The sequence below is a fragment of the Thunnus albacares genome, chromosome 18 (assembly GCF_914725855.1).
Source record: "Thunnus albacares chromosome 18, fThuAlb1.1, whole genome shotgun sequence".
Classification (NCBI taxonomy): domain Eukaryota; kingdom Metazoa; phylum Chordata; class Actinopteri; order Scombriformes; family Scombridae; genus Thunnus; species Thunnus albacares.
The window spans coordinates 23,909,486-23,929,937 of NC_058123.1; the positions used below are offsets into that span (position 1 = coordinate 23,909,486).

At 41.2% G+C, this 20,452-nt stretch overlaps 1 protein-coding gene across 7 annotated transcripts in view; it reads left to right on the forward strand.

Annotated features, from left to right (window-relative positions):
• Positions 1 to 20,452, forward strand: part of grin1a (glutamate receptor, ionotropic, N-methyl D-aspartate 1a) — a 34,686-nt gene that overhangs the window by 8,827 nt on the left and 5,407 nt on the right. Inside the window, exons 4-21 of one of the 7 annotated variants that reach the window (XM_044334447.1) lie at positions 2,249 to 2,311; positions 3,071 to 3,168; positions 3,949 to 4,070; positions 5,076 to 5,250; positions 5,873 to 6,017; positions 7,235 to 7,321; positions 7,723 to 7,870; positions 8,180 to 8,307; positions 9,939 to 10,103; positions 11,035 to 11,153; positions 11,512 to 11,624; positions 12,342 to 12,490; positions 12,639 to 12,796; positions 13,347 to 13,508; positions 13,822 to 13,931; positions 14,302 to 14,447; positions 19,400 to 19,426; positions 20,225 to 20,335. In XM_044334447.1, coding sequence (XP_044190382.1) covers positions 2,249 to 2,311; positions 3,071 to 3,168; positions 3,949 to 4,070; positions 5,076 to 5,250; positions 5,873 to 6,017; positions 7,235 to 7,321; positions 7,723 to 7,870; positions 8,180 to 8,307; positions 9,939 to 10,103; positions 11,035 to 11,153; positions 11,512 to 11,624; positions 12,342 to 12,490; positions 12,639 to 12,796; positions 13,347 to 13,508; positions 13,822 to 13,931; positions 14,302 to 14,447; positions 19,400 to 19,426; positions 20,225 to 20,335 — 2,226 coding nt within the window. The remainder of the gene's footprint in view (positions 1 to 2,248; positions 2,312 to 3,070; positions 3,169 to 3,948; positions 4,071 to 5,075; positions 5,251 to 5,872; positions 6,018 to 7,234; positions 7,322 to 7,722; positions 7,871 to 8,179; positions 8,308 to 9,938; positions 10,104 to 11,034; positions 11,154 to 11,511; positions 11,625 to 12,341; positions 12,491 to 12,638; positions 12,797 to 13,346; positions 13,509 to 13,821; positions 13,932 to 14,301; positions 14,448 to 19,399; positions 19,427 to 20,224; positions 20,336 to 20,452) is intronic. The other 6 variants (XM_044334448.1, XM_044334449.1, XM_044334450.1 and 3 more) reach the window with 6 other exon arrangements.

Below are 20,452 nucleotides of genomic sequence, written 5' to 3' on the forward strand. Positions count from 1 at the left end.
GACTGTAATTAAAATCTGTCTTAATATTTTAGTTTTCCCAAAAAAAAGGAAAATATATACTCTTGCTTATTTCACTTGTTTCAATTGTAGTTTTATACAATTGTGATATTGTTCCTCCATCTTTTACAATATCTCATGATCTCAGAATATATTCTTAATAAAATGCAGAAGTGGAATAGGAGGAATTATTCATAACCTCACTACAATTTTTTCAAAGAAAATGTGTTGACATTGGAAAAAATATTTTTTGTCATAAGTATGACGACTTAACATTTACCTCTCAACATTTAAAGTCACAATTACTCAAACTAACATGACTAACACAAAAAACATGACAGCCTCAGCTTGTATAACAGGCCTCGAAGGCTTTCAGTTGATGTGATTGGAAGTGTTTCTGGTCTGCATTGTTGTGAATTTGCTTGTCAGCATGAATATTGTGCTGATCGGCACTGACTTTGTGAGGGGAGGGCAGCAGACCCATAGTGCACTGAGGTGTGAGCTGTGAAGCCAGGCAGCTGTGCAAGAAACCCCGTGAAGCAGAAAGATGCTGTATATTCCAGCAAAATGGCTTCCTGTCTCAAGCAGGACTCCCGAGTGTCTCTTCTCACTGACACAGGACCGGACTGAAATTCAAAATGGTGACACCTCTGGTCCGACAGTCTGAAGAGTCTGACTTACGTTTAACCTGCTCAGCCGCTACTGAAAATCAGTATCTTGTGCCGTCTCCCAATTCCATACAACATACTAAATGTATACAGTATTTACTATATAGAAACTTGATAGTATATTGTTTTATCAGGTATTATACAACATATCAATTTACTGTTTTATACCAACGGGAAAACATCAAACAGCTACTTTGGAAAGCAAATTAAACATCACAGAGAGAAAGCAGCATTTTCTACAGATTTAATACTTGCTTTTTATTTGATTTATTTTCTTAGATCTTTCTGAAGCTGTCTGACAAACATTCACAATTAATTTAAATTCTTTGCAGCCGTGAGGTCGAGCCTCGAGTGCATCTACTAATTGTGTGTAAATCAAAAGCACACTCAAAAATTCAGTGCTTTTAATATGAATAGTATACTTAATTTTGACACTTTTCCGTGGTGAACACATTACATAATCAATGCCTGTCTAGAATTAGTGTGTCGTATGAAACCGGGACACAGCTTTTGATTATTTGCTGGAATTAAATTGTGGGATAAATGACCAGTGTGAATCTTTTACTTGTGTTTGTGATTTAAGTTAGATTACTGCTTTTCCCTGTCTGATTTGGTTAAATTTGATTTTGTAAATCACAATTAAATAAGACCACCAGTATTAGCCAAACTTTATAATTGTTGAATAAAAATGCTCCATGTAAATGAAGCTATTTAGCTTTTGATATGTTGTTTCAAGTGTGTGGTCACACTAGTTAATAATATTAAGGATAACTAGCAGCAGCCTCTGAAGTTGGCATGTCTGAGCTGGTGAAAATATTGTCACCTCAGCAGATGGTTGGATAGATGAGCAGTTTCCTCTTTCAGTTTTGCAAGTTTACACACTTCACACCTTTTATTGAGTACTGCAAATATTTTAGGAAGGCAAAATGTGGTCATGCTTTGGACTCAACGCATCTTCATAATTAAGTGACAGTATAGGTCTAAAATTCAGCCTTCAAAAAACAACTTATAGTTATGTTTATGCCATCTAGCAACCGTATTAATGCGGCCTGAATTTTAGACCTATACTGTCGTTTTTCTTGTGAGGACGGTCTGTTTGGACTCGTTGGTGTGTTTGTAGAGTGTTGAAAATCTGCTCTCTTTGACAGCCATGTTCTTTTCTTAAGTTTCCAGTATCCAGTTGTATAATATTAGTTTCCAGTATGGTGAAGAAGACACCAAACATGGTAGAGTTAATGAGCTGTAAGTATTGATTATTGCTGGAGCCAGAGCATTTTGATCCAATTATTTCTTACAGTTGATTGATGCATCTGAATCAGCATCATTGATAACTGATGAATCAACTATAATGAATAAATCACCCTGATAATTATTTTGTACTTTCTATTTTAATCAAGTACACATGATTTCAGCATTATTATTAAGCGATCATCTCTGATGTTCTTTGCAAGCCCCTCTGTTAAAGATCCCAATTTGAAGCAGAAAAGTGGAGATTTGTTGGAATGCTTTACTGCCCTCCATTTTCAACTGTTTATAATATTTTTCTGTGTCTGCATATTTTCTCTGTGCACATTACTCATCAGAATAAAAAAAGGAACTATGAAAACCTCGACCAACTGTCCTATGACAACAAGCGAGGACCTAAGGTATATTTGCATGGTCAATGCACGCCGCCCACCAACTTTCCAAACGTAGCAACTAGAAACCAGCCCAAACCAGTCACCAGCCGACCCAGAAATGTCCCTCTATTGGTAGCACATGTTTTCTTTAATTTTTACTTTGAGACATTTCCCTATGATTTAAATAAAGAATGATTTTGTTATGAAAAATCTATAATTTTCGGTCATTACAGAAAAAAAAAAGAAATCAGTGAACAGCGCCCCGCTTTTATCATTTTCATTTTCTCCTTCAATAAAGGAATGCATGTACTCAGAACACACACACTCACACACAAAAAGAGTTTGCAAGTCCATTCCTTTGTGGAGAACCGGTAGTGTGGGACAAAACCGTTTCCCAGATGCTACTTCCTCCTGTTCTGTAGCACCTCCCTAGTTTTCAGCAGTTTTTTTGTTGGGGGAAAACGTCCCCCTCACCCCCCTTCACCCGTTTTTAGTTACTGGTTGCATTGACCTTCTTCTTCCCCCTACCTAACACATGCACGTCCTTCTTTGGAGCCTTGATAACCCTCAGTTTGCATGCGAACAAATGCAAAAGTTTTTTTTCCCTTCAAGCTTTTTTTTTTTTTTTTTAGTTCAGCCGGTTCCCCTGGATCGCTTTCCTTTTTATCTCTGTCTCCCGTTTTCAAATAAAATCGGCCAAGCTCGAACCAAGCAGGTAAAGAGGCAGCATGGTGTCTACGGTAGGGAAAAGTAGCTGGCTTGACCTTTCTTATGCCCCGATCACAGGCAGAGAAAGTCCTCCAGTTCAGCCAGGAGACTAACTTAACTGCCCTGCTACTGGAGGCGAAAGAGCTGGAGGCCCGAGTCATCATCCTGTCCGCCAGGTGAGATTTTTATCTAAAATTGCACATAAATGTCACCCAACTTCTGAGAGTTAGCGTCAGCAATGTTATCAGATGCTGAGAAATGTACACAAGATTGAACTGGGTAAAAAAAATACAAACAAGATCATTTTTATTATAGAGGTGACATTCAACATAAACCTTCTGCTGGATCTAGCTGTTGTACTTTATGTTCAGTTGTAGGGTGACTCTAAATTCAGGCTGAATTTTACAAAATTTGTCAAACTTGAAAGCTAATTAAAAATCAAGCAGACATTTAGGACCCAATACACAAAAAAAGAAGACATTTCACATCTTTCGTGTAATCGAAAGTACTGGTAGTAATAAAATGTTGGAGGGCAAGCATGCCCCAAACTCAATTACAGTGATATTGTACATATGTACACATTGTACATGTGCATATATGTGTGTATATTTTTTTATGTATACACACACACACACACATATGTGTATATAGTATATAAAAATACTTTTTCCTTCTTCCTACAGTGCCACTGTTATTGAAGTATTTTTCTTATTCTACCTTGTTCTATTTTATTCTACTCTAATTTATTACCTGTGTCTTTTTATACATTTCCTGTGTGTGTAGCATGTAGGGGGCTACAACTGCATTTTATTGTGCAATCCTGTATTGTATAATGACAGTAAGACTCAACCTTAAGCCCTCAGTGACTAAAAATGATCACAAAATGTCTTCCTCACACTTACATTCAGCATGTTCTGATGTGAAAAATAATCTTTTGTCTATTTTCAACATTCCAGTGAGGAAGATGCTGCTGCAGTGTACAAGGCTGCCCGCTTCCTCAACATGACGGGCTCAGGCTACGTGTGGCTGGTGGGCGAGCGGGAGATGTCGGGTAAAGCCCTGAGCGAGGCGCCAGACGGTACGTTTATCCAGAAGAGATCAGTGGGAAATACGCGAGTTAACCCCGGCTCTACTCACAGGCCGATCATAACACACACAGGATTAGAGAGATTAACCGTTTAACCATGGATGCATTACATGATTAACTGTAACTGCTTGTTGTGTGTTGAGCATTTAAACGTTTAAGCATTGTGTGTTTAAAGGTTTAAATGTGTTGTATGCAGAAGCTACACTCAGTTTTTAGCGTATATGTGTATGTCCTGGATTATCCAACGGTAAATTCATTGTCTACTTTGTCATATTAATACCCTGGTTTCTAATGAATCATGAAGGGAGAGTTTTGCAACAGATAACTGATAGAATGGTAAGCTACAACAGCCTTTCTTGTCTCTGTTACTGGATTTCCGCACAAGTCTTTCACAATGTTTTATCGTTTTGTGGTCACAAAAGTCGAGCGTCTTCCCCCCCAGGCACTCTAACACAACCAACCCCTGCAGAGAGTTTGTTGTCCTGTCCATGTCCAGTCTCCTTCACCTCCACTGCGGCTTCTTCCAGGAGTCTGCAAGACTGACGGACCTGGTTGCAATCAGAAAACTTAGCTGAAGTTGGATTGTTGCTCGATTTAAATTTAGGTCTGATTGCATTTTTGTTTGGTCCTAACACGAATAATGCTTTGCCTGTGCTGATTCCCCAAACCTTAGCTGGTAGGGTCGGGGAAAAAAAAAATCCAACTTCAAGGGACTCTTTACACATGCTGTGAAAAGGTCATCAGTGGCATAAAAATGATCCATTTATCTCTGTTGCCTTGTCTCATAAATGACACTTTGTGGATATTTTCTGAGTTATCGTCCCTGAGATTAACAGGCAATGAAGATGGATCATGCAGCTGATGTCTGACCTTTATTCAGGATGTCTAAAGTGGAAGCCCTATAAGTTTTTTTCCACTTTGTGCATTGCAAAAGGATCCTGAGAAACTTTAGATGGCTCAGGTCAGTGATTATCTTTGTTGTCGGCCTGGTCTCAGGTCTGATTGGCCTCCAGCTCATCAACGGGAAGAATGAGTCAGCCCATATCAATGATGCAGTGGCTGTGGTGGCTCAGTCCATCCAGGAGCTCTTTGAGAAGGAGAATATCACAGAACCCCCAAGAGGATGTGTAGGCAACACCAACATCTGGAAAACAGGACCCCTCTTCAAACGGTAAGCTTGGATTTGCAATGCTTCAATTCTATTAGATATTAAGATATAGATGACAAAGGTGGCTAAAGGAATCTATAAGTCTGACTTAATTTAGCCAGATGTGTCAAATCCAGATTTCTCAATTGAGGAAGAACTGATTTTAATTTTGTAAAGTTTGCTCAGTTCCTCATTCTCTCACTCTGGTTGAGTTCCTGATACTTTTTTGGTCATTTCCAGGATTTTTACATGTCTGGAAAACTGCCTTATAGAATGACAGTTTATCAGGTTTCCCAGGATGTGTAGGAACCTCGTTTCCAAATGAAACAACTGAGTTTTGACTGACCCACTTAGAGCGGTTTCTCAGCATAACATAAAATAAATGCAGTGCTTCCAAACAGATGTGGTGACAACAATAGCCCATATCATCCTCGCTCAACAAACACAGCTCTGTTGTGTTCATAAAACTTTCAACAAAAACTGTGTCGATGCAGTCAGTTTACCACATGCACTGAATTGGGAGCCTCATAGCGAATGATACACAAGACGCATCATTACACTCCAAGAAGATGACATACATGATATCCATGCGTAAACAAATGTGCACCCATTCGCACATATAATCATTCTGCTTGGCTTGCCACAGGGTGTTGATGTCATCTAAATACCCAGAGGGCCTCACTGGACGTGTGGAGTTCAATGATGACGGAGACAGGAAGTACGCCCACTACAGTATTCTCAACTACCAGAAGAGTCGACTCATTCAAGTCGGCATATACAATGGAACACAGGTAAACTCTTAAATATTTGACACAACCATAAAACAAATTTTATAGGAATTTTAAATTAGAGTTTTTCAAGTTCATCTTCTACTTTATACTCATGTGTATGTTGTACAGAGTCTTCTTTTTATTTATGCTGGACATGCCGCTCCAGTTTTCTATCTATAGTACAATGTAGCTAATGTAGGACAACTCCACAGTCCTCATTCTGTGCAAAAACACTCTGCAGTACATGATGCTACAACAGTCCATCATGATGGATTAGAGGGGGTATTTAGAATTTTGTTATTTATAACTGGGGCACATAGAAGATATGATGATTTACAACAACTGGATGCCAAGAGGGCAAGGAGAGGAAGTGGTCAGTTTATAATTAAAATTGACTACAAACTTCAAATTACCAGGTCGTTTTACTAAGATTTTGACTTTGGCCGAACCGTGCTTTGATTTTTTTTCTGTATTGGCTGGGGACTGTAGATTTGTCCAGTGTTTAACTGTAGTCAACTCTAGATGCCAAACTGGACCTGAAATCAAAACCGACATAAATGTGCTTAATGAAAACAAGGTATAAAAACAGGGATAAAAAGAAATCAATCGAGAAATCAAGATACCGAAAGCAAACAACCGCATTCCTATTATGGATAATAATGTGGGTTTGGCTTGACAACAAAAACATCACTCATGAATTCAAATTTCGTCACTTACACTAAAATGTAAGAGTCAGCTGCTCCACATCTTGGATGTCTTTTTCTCAAACTGTGTCACCATACCACCATAACTTGACCAAAAAAAAAACCCTGTTTGCTGTAATGGATTGCCTATTTCAATTTGCACTGAATTTGGAATAGCTGAAAATAAATCTAAAAATGTTGCTTGAGATGCAATTAAAAGCTGTGGGATGAACTAGTTAGTTTTGTCAAACTATTCAATTTGTAGCTAATGGTGGTTATTAACATGCTGCAGCCATGCAAAGTGCAAACAGTAAGGACTGCAGGGATCAGCACTTCAGTTCCCTGGTGATAGGTGTAATAATAATAAGTTCCTGAAGCCTTCAGGTATGATACATAAGTCAGAGGTCAATGTGATAAATAAAGGAACCGCTGAGCTGTGGTTATATAAAGCTGACTCATTAGTGATGCTCACCCACAGTGTTGGAGCCTCATCAGCAGCATGCCTTCTGTCAGCACTCAACTATAATACCTTATATGTGTGTGGCATCCCTGCAGGTGGTAATGAACAATCAGCGGAAGATCATCTGGCCCGGAGGAGAGACTGAAAAACCGCAGGGCTTCCAGATGTCCACTCGATTAAAGGTAAGGTGCCTTCACTTAGCTGCAGCGATGTGACATTTATGTCTACACAGATAGAGTACGGACCTCAGCTGATATGCTTGTGTTGGACAGTGCGTTAACGTTTGTTTCTCAGAGGGGAATGAAGTTACTCTTCGTTCATGAAGGCTGCAGTGATTTATTTGCTATGACTTGTATCTCTTCAAATTTGTCATAGGCCTGCAAAGAGCCTCTCATTTTTATCCTTGTCAGTTATTTTTACATTCAACTATTTGTCTGTCTTTATGTGTCTCTGGGTATCTGGGCATTTGGACATGGGTTTAATTTCTCTCTCGCTCTCTCTCGGCTATTCTGAAGTCCCTCAGGATCGAAACGGGTCCAGCTCTGACTACGTGATAAACAGCTTTCTGTCCCGTCTGTTGTAGATAGTGACGATACACCAGGAGCCATTTGTGTATGTCAAACCAACTATGCCGGACGGAACGTGCAAGGAGGAAATGACATTAAATGGAGTCTTAATTAAAAAGGTTATCTGCACTGGGCCCAATGAGACCATCCCAGGTAACACATCAGGGACGTTTATAATATCAATGTGCTTTTACTGCACCCGCCAAACACCCACTGGAGATGCATACATATATATGCAGTAGGTATCTATATATGTATGCATGTAGCTGAGTGTGCCATCCAGAATGTGTGATTGTCAGGATGCTGGGACGTGCGTGGTTTGCTGAGTGTGATGTCTGAGTGTGTGAGTGCAAGGGGCACCGTGTGACGCATTTTGTTCAGTCTACGTGCGCCGCCTTTGGATTCAAAAAATTAAATCTAACATGTTTCCTCAGGACTGATTGTAACTTGCAACCATTGCTGGTTTTGTTACAGGACGCCCAATTGTACCGCAGTGTTGTTATGGATTCTGTATTGATCTCCTGATCAAGTTGGCTATGACCATGAACTTTACCTATGAGGTTCACCTGGTGGCTGATGGGAAATTTGGAACACAGGAGCGGGTTAGTTTTACATTAACAAACTAACAGCCATATCTGTCATATTTATAGGCATGAATGCACATTTTTGCATGAAGCACAGGTTGCATGCAATATCTCACATTCATTACTTTACGTGACTTAAACTTTTTATCATTTTGTTGTACTCGACTAACAGTAGTAATCTCACTTATCCCAAGCTGAAGCGTTAAGCAGTCATAGAGCAAAGACCCACAGCTGTCAAATGTCCAGTAGGTGATTTTGTCAATAGTCAGTGATCTAGTTTCAGTTTTAAAATGTGTTTTAATAGACAATATAGTTATCACATGCAAACATGTATTGATAGGTTGTAAAACAGGTACCAGTACACATTGAAGATACTAGATATATTCCAGAAAAAAAACCTGTAAAAATCTACAATGAGATTCTAATTTATTCCACCTCCAACTACTGTGGGTTTTGGATGAAAAGGTCAGTTTTCTGCTGTGGTTTGAATTTGAATTTTTATTTTATTTGATAGGGACGATGCAATTTAACATAGTTCCAATACAGAGCATGAAACTGTTGCTATTAGCTATTGCTAATTTTCAGCTCTTGTCCTTAGTTGGGCTTTACATGAACAGTGTAATTAAAATATATATACATGCATATAGGTTGGGAGCCTAGTTTATGTTTAACAATGAGCTAATTATTTAATATGGCTCAAATCTCATTATTTATGTTGTTCATCTGCTCTGGTGTTGCAGTCAATGAACAATATCCATTCATTTTCAACATTGCCCTGTGAGGGAAACGATTACAAGTAAATTAGGAAACATGCCATCATAACAATTTACATTCATGATAACTTTTGTTGGAAATAAAATAATCACTTCAGGCAAAATTGGTAACACAAAAAAAATCTTTGTGTTAACAATAAAGTACAATATTCCAGTACTCAAATCCATTCCCACAAAGGCTCACAATAAAATCCAACAGACTGAGGTGCATCTAAATTATTATTATTATTGTTTAGTGTTTATCTATATGATTTCACAGTACCAGTATTACAACGATACATATATTTAAGAGCATACATTATATGTATCATGACATATCCGAGCCATGTTTTAATGTCATGGTATTATTTAGATGCAATGCCAACACCATGTAGCCTAACATTGATTTTATTTCATATTATTCATTATTTCATGTGAATTTAACCAGGAAGATCTCTCGAGATTAAAATCTCTTTTGTGACAGAGTCCTGGAAAAAATGGCAGCATGACTGTGTAACACAAGTCAATAAAGATCCCACTTTCACAGAAGTAAGACGAGAAAGGAAAGGAGGGAAAACCTGCATGGACTGAACAGAAACATGAACCTCTAACCCAGAAAAAAAGCCTGTTTTATAGTCAAAGCATGAGCACAATCCTACACTTTTGGTGTTACATTATCAGATTTCTTGAAGAACAGAAAATAGTGAACCCACTTTTGATATATATATATATATATAAGACAGAGCCCGTTTTAAAGATGTAGAGCATGCCTAGCACTTTGTATATCCCCACTAGGCTTAACCCAAATCCTAAAACCTGTAAAAAACATTCTGTGGTCTAGTAGACAGCGGGTTGATAGCGGACTCTCATGTCAACACCTTCCTTTTGGGGCTGTAGGTGAACAACAGTAACAAGAAAGAGTGGAATGGCATGATGGGAGAGCTCCTGGGGGGCCTGGCTGACATGATTGTAGCCCCGCTGACTATAAACAACGAACGAGCCCAGTACATCGAGTTCTCCAAACCCTTTAAATATCAAGGTCTCACCATCCTTGTCAAAAAGGTATGTGTTCACTTTTGGTGCTTTGTCATGTCAGATAGCCACCGGGGAATTGCATGTATCATCTTGTTGTGCATTTGCTCTTGTTCGAAAAAACCCGTCAAGGCAATTTTTTATTCTGTGTGCACCTACTGTGTCAGTAAGGACCAGCAATTTTACGCTCGCTATGACATTTGCAAATAAACACAGAAAACTTGCTTGTTAGGTGTGTAACCACCATACTATCCTAATAATTTTACATGATATATGGACAGCAGTAGTGACATGTGATATGATGAGCAATAACACAAATTACATACATTTGGGTCACCATTCATCTGAAAATAATTATTGAGTGGGAGGGAAATTTATACACAGCTGCCATGGTTTCTGCCGCTTCATTACTTCTGTTTTCTGCACATCATATAGACTTTAAATCACACCTGACCTTTTTGCAAACAATGTGCACTGTGTACTTTCAGGCATCTATTAGCTTTCATCCATTTCTATACTGTCTGGTATTAAAATCTTTTATCACACTCATGTGTAATCCATCACATTGGACAGCAAATCTGCATATATATTTGTTATTAATATGAGGTAATGCAGTGCTGGCTTCAAATCAATTGGCATTTGCCACACAAGGGTGATCATGTGACAAAATTTATGGTACCTTATTACCTGTGGATTAACTATGGGTTACACAACTCACGCAAGTTTCAAGGGTTTGCTTAAGATTTTCATTCCACTCAGAAATTAATGGAAACAAGAGGGTGCCTGGAGCCACAAGGTGCCAGAAGGAAGAATACATCTAAATCTAAAACTCTATAGCAAAAATGGTTAGCAAAAATTGTAAATGTACATGGGTTGAAAAGTTTAGGACATAATATGCGCAACTAAGGTAATAAAAGTTGTTAAATATCAATCAATAACCATCTGTGGTGTGTGCTTTCAGGAAATCCCTCGCAGTACACTGGACTCGTTCATGCAGCCGTTCCAAAGCACGCTGTGGCTGCTGGTGGGTCTTTCGGTGCATGTGGTGGCGGTGATGCTTTACCTACTAGACCGGTTCAGGTACAAGGGGAACCTGTGTGTGTGTATGTGTGTGCCCGTGTGTGTGTGTGTGTTCATGTGTACTCAGGTCTGAATCAGCGAGTGTGTGTATATGTGTGTACATGCGCTCCTTGCCCGCTACAGATCTTCCCTCGGTGTGGACAAGAAGGCAGACAGAGGTGAAGATTGGCTCCAACCATCCCACCGCTCTGTCCCTGTGCCGCCGTCTGTGTCTGTTTTCTTTCTGTTTTCTTTCTTGCTTCGCTCGCTCATGTTCAGTTCCTTTCCCTGCCTGGGGTTGCCAGGGTTTTCGCCTCTACAGTTTCTCAGTGATTTCTCACTGTATCTCCCGCAACCCCTCCCGATTTCTTCCCTCTAGCCCGTTTGGAAGATTTAAAGTAAACAGTGAAGAAGAAGAAGAAGATGCCCTCACCTTATCATCTGCTATGTGGTTCTCCTGGGGAGTGTTGCTGAACTCTGGAATAGGAGAAGGTGAATGTTCCCTTTCTCCCAGAACACTGTAATACACCTTTTTCACTGAAGAAATTTGCCACAGCCACACTGTCATAGCTTAACGGAGCCATCATTAATGTTATTAGTAACATCTGTGCTTTTCCCACTTTGATGAACCAACATATCCGCTGTGAAAAATAGCCTATTCTGTTGAGTACTTTGGTCTTTAAGCAGTTGTATAAAGACCAAAATCAAGACGTTTGTGGCAGAGAAATGCTCCAGGTGTTGCCTCACTGTGGGGTTTTTCTTTGAGGATGACAAATTAATTGCTTTTAAATCGCATTTTGTGAAGACAGGCTTTGATGCTGGTTGTCTTTCAGCAGTTTTACTCCTGCTGCCTTTGCTTGTTTCATTTGTCTTCAAGTGTGTCATTTTCATGTCTGATAGTTTTAGTGGCTTGTATTTTTTGTTCTAGGTCATTTCTTTTGTTCCAGGTAGTTTTGTAAGATAATTAGAGTTTTTTTAACCATCGATTGTAATATATTGTTAATGATCGTTGTTATTATTATTATTATTTGCAGAAGCTGTAACAGTAGTAAAAGTAGTAACAGAAGTAGCAGTTTTAGAGGTTATTAGTGTTGAGTGGTACAACTATTACTTGACAGAAATGGAAATATCTACTACTCTACACAGCTGATCTGATTTGAAATGGAAATTTACTGAGCTTAAAGGTCAAATCTTGAACTTTCCACACAGGTGCCCCGCGCAGCTTCTCAGCGAGAATCCTGGGTATGGTGTGGGCCGGCTTTGCCATGATCATTGTGGCATCTTATACTGCCAACCTGGCTGCCTTCCTGGTGTTGGACCGGCCTGAGGAGCGCATCACCGGCATCAATGACCCAAGGGTGTGTAGATGATGGTGCTAGACCACACAAAAACATTGATATTTATGAAATTAAATTTATAAAATTATTTTTAAAAATTACACATCAATGGAAATTATTAGCAGTCGTTACATGACTGTTTGTGCCTTGTCCTTGTCTCCTTGTGCAGCTGAGAAACCCATCGGACAAGTTCATCTATGCCACAGTGAAGCAGAGTTCTGTGGACATCTACTTCCGGCGGCAGGTGGAGCTTAGCACCATGTACCGCCACATGGAGAAGCACAACTATGAGAGTGCCGCCGAGGCTATCCAGGCTGTGCGTGACAAGTGAGTCTCGGCCAGGCCGGGCCGACCAGAGCACGTGTCGGCCGGCTGCTCGACCTGTCAGGCACATATTCCAGGGTCAGTCCAGTCAGCTCGGGGGGGGGGACATGGACCTCCGGACCAGGTGGAAGCGGCAGGACTTACTGCAGCCTTCCATCTGATCCAGGCCCATCGCCCAGCCAAGGCAGACGTCCAGGGACAGGAGCAGGTGTGGACGTGTCAACAGCACTGGCACCAGTGTGAGGTTGAGCTAACATTGAGTCGAGGAGCACCCTTTTTCAGGTTGTACCCAGACGAACATCTTTGAGATGGGGGGAATCCAATGGGGGACGCGCCCTCACCCATCTGGCATTGGATTTCATTTGGGCCATAAGCAGCGGTAGAGATTGCTGGTAAACGCTGAATGACACACACGATCTGGTGTGCGAGAGAGAGAAGGGTGGGAGCCGTAAATGTGTATGTAAATCATTGTATTGTTGCACCGTAACCCCCTCCTTCCCCTCCTCCTCCTCCCTCCTTCCTCCTCCTCCTCCTCCCTCCCCCTCCCCCACAGCAAGCTGCATGCTTTCATCTGGGACTCTGCGGTGCTGGAGTTTGAAGCCTCGCAGAAGTGCGACCTGGTGACCACGGGAGAGCTGTTTTTCCGTTCGGGCTTTGGCATAGGCATGCGCAAGGACAGCCCCTGGAAACAGAATGTGTCCCTGGCCATTCTCAGGTCTGTCCCAGCCGAAGCTGCATTACTCGTATGACTTTTTTGGTTTCTTATCAATATGATTTCGTGGTCACGTATTGACCATTTACAGCCATCCAATACATCGCCTTATGTTACATCTCTCTCTGTATCTCCCCTCTCCTGCCCTCTCTGTCTGTTTGTCTCTGTCTGTTTATGTCTGTTTGTCAGTGAACTTGTCTAGCTGTCTCAGTCTCATTTATGTTGCTATCTGGGAGTGAGCGGCTCGAATATTCCCTCATTTGCGGCGTGTATTAACTTTGTCACCTCTCTCCCCACCACCCCCAACCCCCTGCAGTTCTCATGAGAACGGCTTCATGGAAGACCTAGATAAAACCTGGGTGAGATACCAGGAGTGTGACTCGAGGAGCAATGCCCCAGCCACACTCACCTTTGAAAACATGGCAGGTATGGTCCTTATAGCGTAGAGAAACCGTTAAAAGTGATTGGACAAAAACTGCAGTGGTAAGGTACTGTAGCCCTTTTTTGTCCAATACCTTTGCAAAATCGTTGTTTTAGTGTCGGCGTGGGTGCTCTGTGGAAGTGTGCCGTACAGTATTTTGTGCTGTGGCTTTGTGCGGTTGTGGTCTTCAATTAATATTGTGTGGTTTACAGCCGCTGTCGTCAGTAGGAGCGGGTTGAAAAAAGGCGGGGTGACCGCTGAGCATGACAGGCAGACCATGCATTCATGCTCAGTGGGAGCGGCGGGGGTTGTAGACCAGCAGCTCACACATCTCCGTCTCTGCTCTTTCTCCAACTGTCTGTCCCTTCCCGACAGGGGTCTTCATGCTGGTGGCTGGAGGCATAGCAGCAGGGATCTTCCTCATCTTCATTGAAATCGCCTATAAGCGCCATAAAGACGCCCGCAGGAAGCAGATGCAGCTGGCCTTTGCGGCCGTCAATGTCTGGAGGAAGAACCTGCAGGTAGGAATGATCCCCTCTGTCCTCTCACATCTAGGGTGGAAGGGCCGGGACTGGGGTGCGAGCCAGCAAAGCCTCTCTTCTCATGGAGGTTGATTTCTGTCTCTGTCAGGAGCCTTTAATTTTTCACATCAACAGTGGTCAGACTTCCAGATCACGGCATGAGAAACTGTGATCTCTGATGCCTTCATGTACTGCAAGGCATCCTGAGCGGCCACCCTGTAGGTCCTAACAGCTCCCAGAGGCCAACTGCGCCCGTGTGTCTTGTGTGTGCCTGCAGGACAATAAGGAGGCCTCCGGAAGTCAAGCGGTGGCTGGGACTCCCTCATTAGTATGTAACTGATTAGCAGAGCCATTTCCACCGCCATGTCACCGCTCACTGTTTTTACTCAACAACAATAAGATAATCAGCCTCGTGATCCTTTAACATATTGGACATCCAAATTAAAACTTCACCTTCCACGTTCATGGCATGAACCAGTAGTTTCTAAGCTGCTACTGTGGCGCTTATACGCTTCATAAGGTCAGATGATGCGGACATGGAAAGCCTTGAAAACAAACAAATGTCCAGCCAGTCATAAAAAAAACAATAACAACAGTGATTAGTGGACAGTTAATGCTCTTTGAGCACGTCATCATTGATTTCCTTCAATCTTCCAACAACAGCCAGAAGCTAACAATGCAAATAGAGCATAAAGATTAAAATCAATGCCCTGGAACAATCACACAGCAGTGACTCTCGCAGTATTGTCGGCATAGCTGTAACGTGCCACGCTGCAGTGTACAGTGTGTCTGCCTCCCCCTCTAATCCACTGCAGTGTCCATAATGCACACATCCAACAAGAGTCAAACTTATCTTGCATGCCGGAGGCTTCATGCAACACAGTGGCTGCCTAGCAGGCAGCAATTTAAAGGGTCAGCTCAATCAAATTATATAAATACATATTTTCCGACTTGCCCTAGTGATATCTAGCCATGCAGGGAGTTTTGGATAGATATCCATTATACCTCTGTAACTAAATAAAATGGAGGTCTGTCGTTCACAGTATGCATGGCTACGTACCATTAGTAGTAAATAAGATTTTTTTTTCTTTTGAGTGAACCGGCCCTTTAAGCTATAATCAAGCAATAAGGTCCTCTGCTCAGCCAATGAAGAACATGATTTGCCTGCCAATGCAATTAAATATGGCTGTGAAGCGTTGGCACATCGGAGCACCCCTCCTCCACCCCCACATACTCCTTTCCTGTACTCTTTATGGTTTTACTAGCTGATTGGATAGTTAGGAGGTCCAGGGGTGCCACATTTAATGGCCAGTCACTGTGAGTGTGTGATGTGGCTCTTCCTGCTGCATCTCTGTAAAAGCCTTGAACCAGAACTCGGTGCTCAGCCCTGCTGAGTAGAGACAGCAGGGCTGCAGGAAGGTACAGTATAAAATCACAAGTGCCTGTCAGCAAATCGATGTCCTTCTGAGAGTGTCTGCCATCGACCTGACTACTGTATGTAACTGTTGTGACTGTCCTCATATGGATGTACGTTCTCTAGGCGCACTCAGCAGGCGAATGCATGCAGGTGTTGGGGGGGAGCATCACTGAGAAAGGAGAGGGACACACTAAACTGCCTGTAGACCAGCGCGTTTTAGATCTATGTCAGCCATGAGCATGTTGATTTTTCTGCACCGTTGAACAAAGACGGCTCATGCATGCTCATCTTACTCATCTACTGTCACTGTGGGCCCTCGAGCTAAAATCACGGACCCACACAATCTTCACTGCTCTAACTATAACCGCTGTAATGGGGCCTCATGCAAGGAGCACAGAGTGAGCCCACAAAGTCGAGCTTATACAATCTGTTCTGTTCTGCGTGAGTATTATTCAGGATATTATTCATACTGTTTTGGTGCACTGATGTGATTACTCACCGTGATCTGATTTACACAAATTAAAAATGACAACTTGGTTATGTAAGAAACAAACTCATCATGATGGAAAATCTAAGATCACAGTTTATGTGGCCTCCTCCTTCCTTAGTACAGCAAGCACTGAAACCTGGAGTCCCATTGTTGGCATAATTTTGACTGCTTGTATGTGTGTTTGTATGTTATTATGTGCTTATACTGCCTCAGGTTTGTGTATTATGCAAAGCACTGTGAAGTACTGTGCACCTTTCAACACAGAGACATAACCCCAGAGAATGTGCACTTCTGACTAATCTAAATCTGTCCATGTAGTACATTCCTCATCGTCTGCAGACTGACATGACCTCGCAAAATATACAAGTTCATTAACTACCACACTTTGCTTTCACAATGCTTTACAAAGAGATAAAGATGCATGCATTGTTAGCATTGCATGCCCACAATAATCCAGCTTTATGGAGCTGTAGCCACAGAGGTGTAGTGGGGGTAAACCTACAAAATCTCAGTTAGTACATATTTATATTTAGGTAAGAGAATTTAAAGCTGATTTAAATCTTTATGATCTAAATTTATAATTTACATTATACAAAGTATTGTATGTAATGGATGTACTGTTTAGCCACACTATCAGTCCATAAGATGTCTCTCTTTTTAAGAGATTTGTAATGAGTGAGGAAATAAAGATACAATAAGTACTACATTTGAGGCCAGTATCAAAATATTTGTTATACTGTATCAGCCAATATTCATTTTTAACATGAACAGATTTTTGAAAAAGATTAATCAAAGATTAAGCTGACACAGAGCTGTCACAGAGACAGTATGCACTGAGGAAGGATATTACAATTGAACAATCAAAGATGACAGTAAAGCTCTTTTCAGACATGCACTTTACTATAAATGTAAATGTGCTGGCATTTTTACATGGCGGTCTCATGCCCCAGAGACTTTCCCTTAACAGTCATGACAGCAATCTTACTAAGTTGCACTAACTAACTACATTAACATGACTCAAGTCTGAATTAAATGTCAACAAATAGGCACGCACAGGAATAAAAAGCAATACAGAGATCATTCTGAAGTAGCAGATTTGACTCAGCTGCTTTCCCTCTGCACCATGGGCCAGACAACAAGGCACTTAATGGGACTGTATACGACAACATGATTGACATCCTTCATCAACAACGCATATAATTCTGTTATAGTCACGTCATGTTTAAATTATTTATAAATCTGTGTTTTTGTGAGCTCAGAGTCCATTACCTTTACAGACAGATGAAGCCAGCAATTTTATAGATACTTGGCTGGAAATTTTGAGTCTACATTTAACAGAAACTCAAATAGTACATAGTAAAGTTGGAACAATTATACAACAAGAAATACAGCATATAATTCATTTTTTCACATCTCCACTATTGATGCTGTGCCAATATATGTGTAATAAGCCAATATTGACCAATGATCTGGCTCTGATATGTTCTTTATAGGCTTCATATATTAATTGTTTTGCTGATTGGTCTTAATGCTACTAACTATAATGTATTCTATAAAGTTACATCATAATTATTTATATCACTACATGTTTCTGATTTCTCTTACTATTATGATACGGTGCAGATAGTTTACCCAACGTTTTGTTGACCACTACATCACTAAGAGGCTACATGTCCGGCTTTCTAGCTTTCTCTGTTAAAACAGATGTTAGTCAGAAGTGCACTGTCTGATGAAGACTGAAACTGGTGTCAGTCTAAGATGATAACAAAGTGTCAGAAACCCTGTTACGTGATGATGATGATGATGATGATGATGATGATGATGATGATGATGATGGTGTATAATGACGATGCACTGCGGCGGCTCGCCTCTGTTTCCGACGAGAAACAGGCGAGTCTGATGCCACACTTCATCTGACAGCCCAGCATGCCCTGCATGGCCGGGACTGTGCACACGCAGCACCTCATCAGGGCTCAGAGCGACCAGACTGCATTCCTGCAGTCTCACAACGTGTAAGAAATGGGGGAAAATAACAGAGAAGTGACGTCACTTGGGCATTGATTTTTCCTGAAACCAAGACAGTTAAAATCACTTGTTACACATGCTGACGTTCACCATTTACTAACATGAGATGTCATCTCCCAACAGGAAAAACATTTTACTTATTACACCTGCACTAAAATCAAGTGATGTCTTGCACCAATCACTCCTCCTGCCAGCTTTCATCGAACCGCCATGCCAGCTAATGCCTGCTCGCCACCTGATATCATGACATCAGGGGATTGAGAGGAAAACGCTGGTTGGCGGGGTGATGGGTGGTACAAATGTGCCCAAAAAGAGCCTAGTCATGTGACCTGATGAAAAAGGATGTACTGCGGGGCCAGTGCTGGCCAAAATTGATTTGTCATGCTATTTGTTTTGTGTTTACTTATTCTATGTTTCCCCCTTTTTTATCTCTCCCTCCATTCATACAATGTTTTTGGCATGTTGAAATTCACACCACACTGCCCCGCCCACCCAAAGGGCCTCACTCCCTGCAACTACTCGCTCATCCTCCACTTATACTTTACTAACGCCCATCTTAGAATGCTTTCTTTTGTAGAAGTAGCATCTTCCATCAAATCTTTTCCATTTCTGCACTTAAACTTACAGAAAGAATATTTTTTGCAGCTACAGTAGAAGACCATTCATTTTCCTCTTATGCTCTCCATCTCCATCCCATCCCCTTGTGTGTGGGGTGAATTTCCATTATACCCCTTTAAAGGTATAATGACTTTCAATGGGCTTTAATTACTGACTTTTGTCGCTGTTGTTTTCCCTCTTTGATATGCATTTTAGTGGCTCTCCTGCCTCTGATACCATACGTAGCTTCTCGACTTTTTTACACCTGCCTGGCTTTGGATGTGGATGTTTGCTTTGCTAGTGTTTTTTTAAAGATATTCACCCTTTTTGGTTCCCTTGGCTTTTGCTTAAGGATCTTCTTTAAAGTAATAACGATCAAGTGGATGGAAATTTATTTCATTTTTCTTTTCTCCCCCTATGCAGCCCTCTTCCTCTCTAGAGACTCAGGATGTAAGAATACCTTAATATGAGTTTTTTTGCACACAAACACCCAGTTATTGTGCTGAGAGTAGCTGTGGGGCACTCTGATGGTATGAGGGAGGGAAGGGAGGGCACCAAATTGGCTCGCCGGTTAAAAATGCTTCTTTTTTCTTTTTCTTCTTTTGTTTATTTTTTGTGACGGGAATGCATTTGAAAATGTTTTCTAGAACCGAGTAGCGAATATGTTCTAGATATTTTCAAAAAGTCATATTCAGCATTCTGTTTAGTCGATCCATGTTTAATTTGACATCGCTTGTGTGTGGAGATGAGGAAGTTGGAACTGTAAAGTGTGCGTTCAGGCAATAGTGAGCGTACAGGTAGAATACTGTAGATGGTTTAAGTAGTGTAACGTAGGTATCACACCCACTGACATCTTTACTAGTCAGTCATCACTCATTCCAATGCATTTCTAGGAGCCGAGTGAATGTGTCAGCACATTTCTAGAGGACTACTGTGCCATCTTGTGCAGTCCCAGTGTGACAGTGTTGCTTAAAATGTAGTCGAGTGCCCTCATATCAGACTGAACAGACTATTTCCACTCTCACATCTAACAGGCTTTATCCCTTTCTTTCTTCCTCTTTGCGCATTTTACTTTTACAAATGATCTAGTCTTTCTCACAAGGACCCTCCCTCTATTTAGAAAATAATAATTAATTCATTGGGGTGGCGGGTGGTGGTGGTGGTGGTGGGAAGAGAAGAATGGGTGAGACCAAGGTTATCACTCAAGCCAGAGAACATGAATAATGTTTCTACATATATTTATTTTAGGATAGGAAAAGTGGTAGAGCAGAGCCCGACCCCAAAAAGAAAGCCTCTTTTAGGTCCATCAGTACCACCCTGGCCTCCAGCATCAAGAGACGTAGGTCCTCCAAAGACACGGTAAGGAGACGAAGAAGCAACATCTTCCCTTGTTTATTCTTCCCTCTCTTTCTTCTTCTCCTCCTTCTCCTCTGTCTCTCCTCCTCCCCCCCTCCTTTCTCTTTTTTCCTCTTCTCT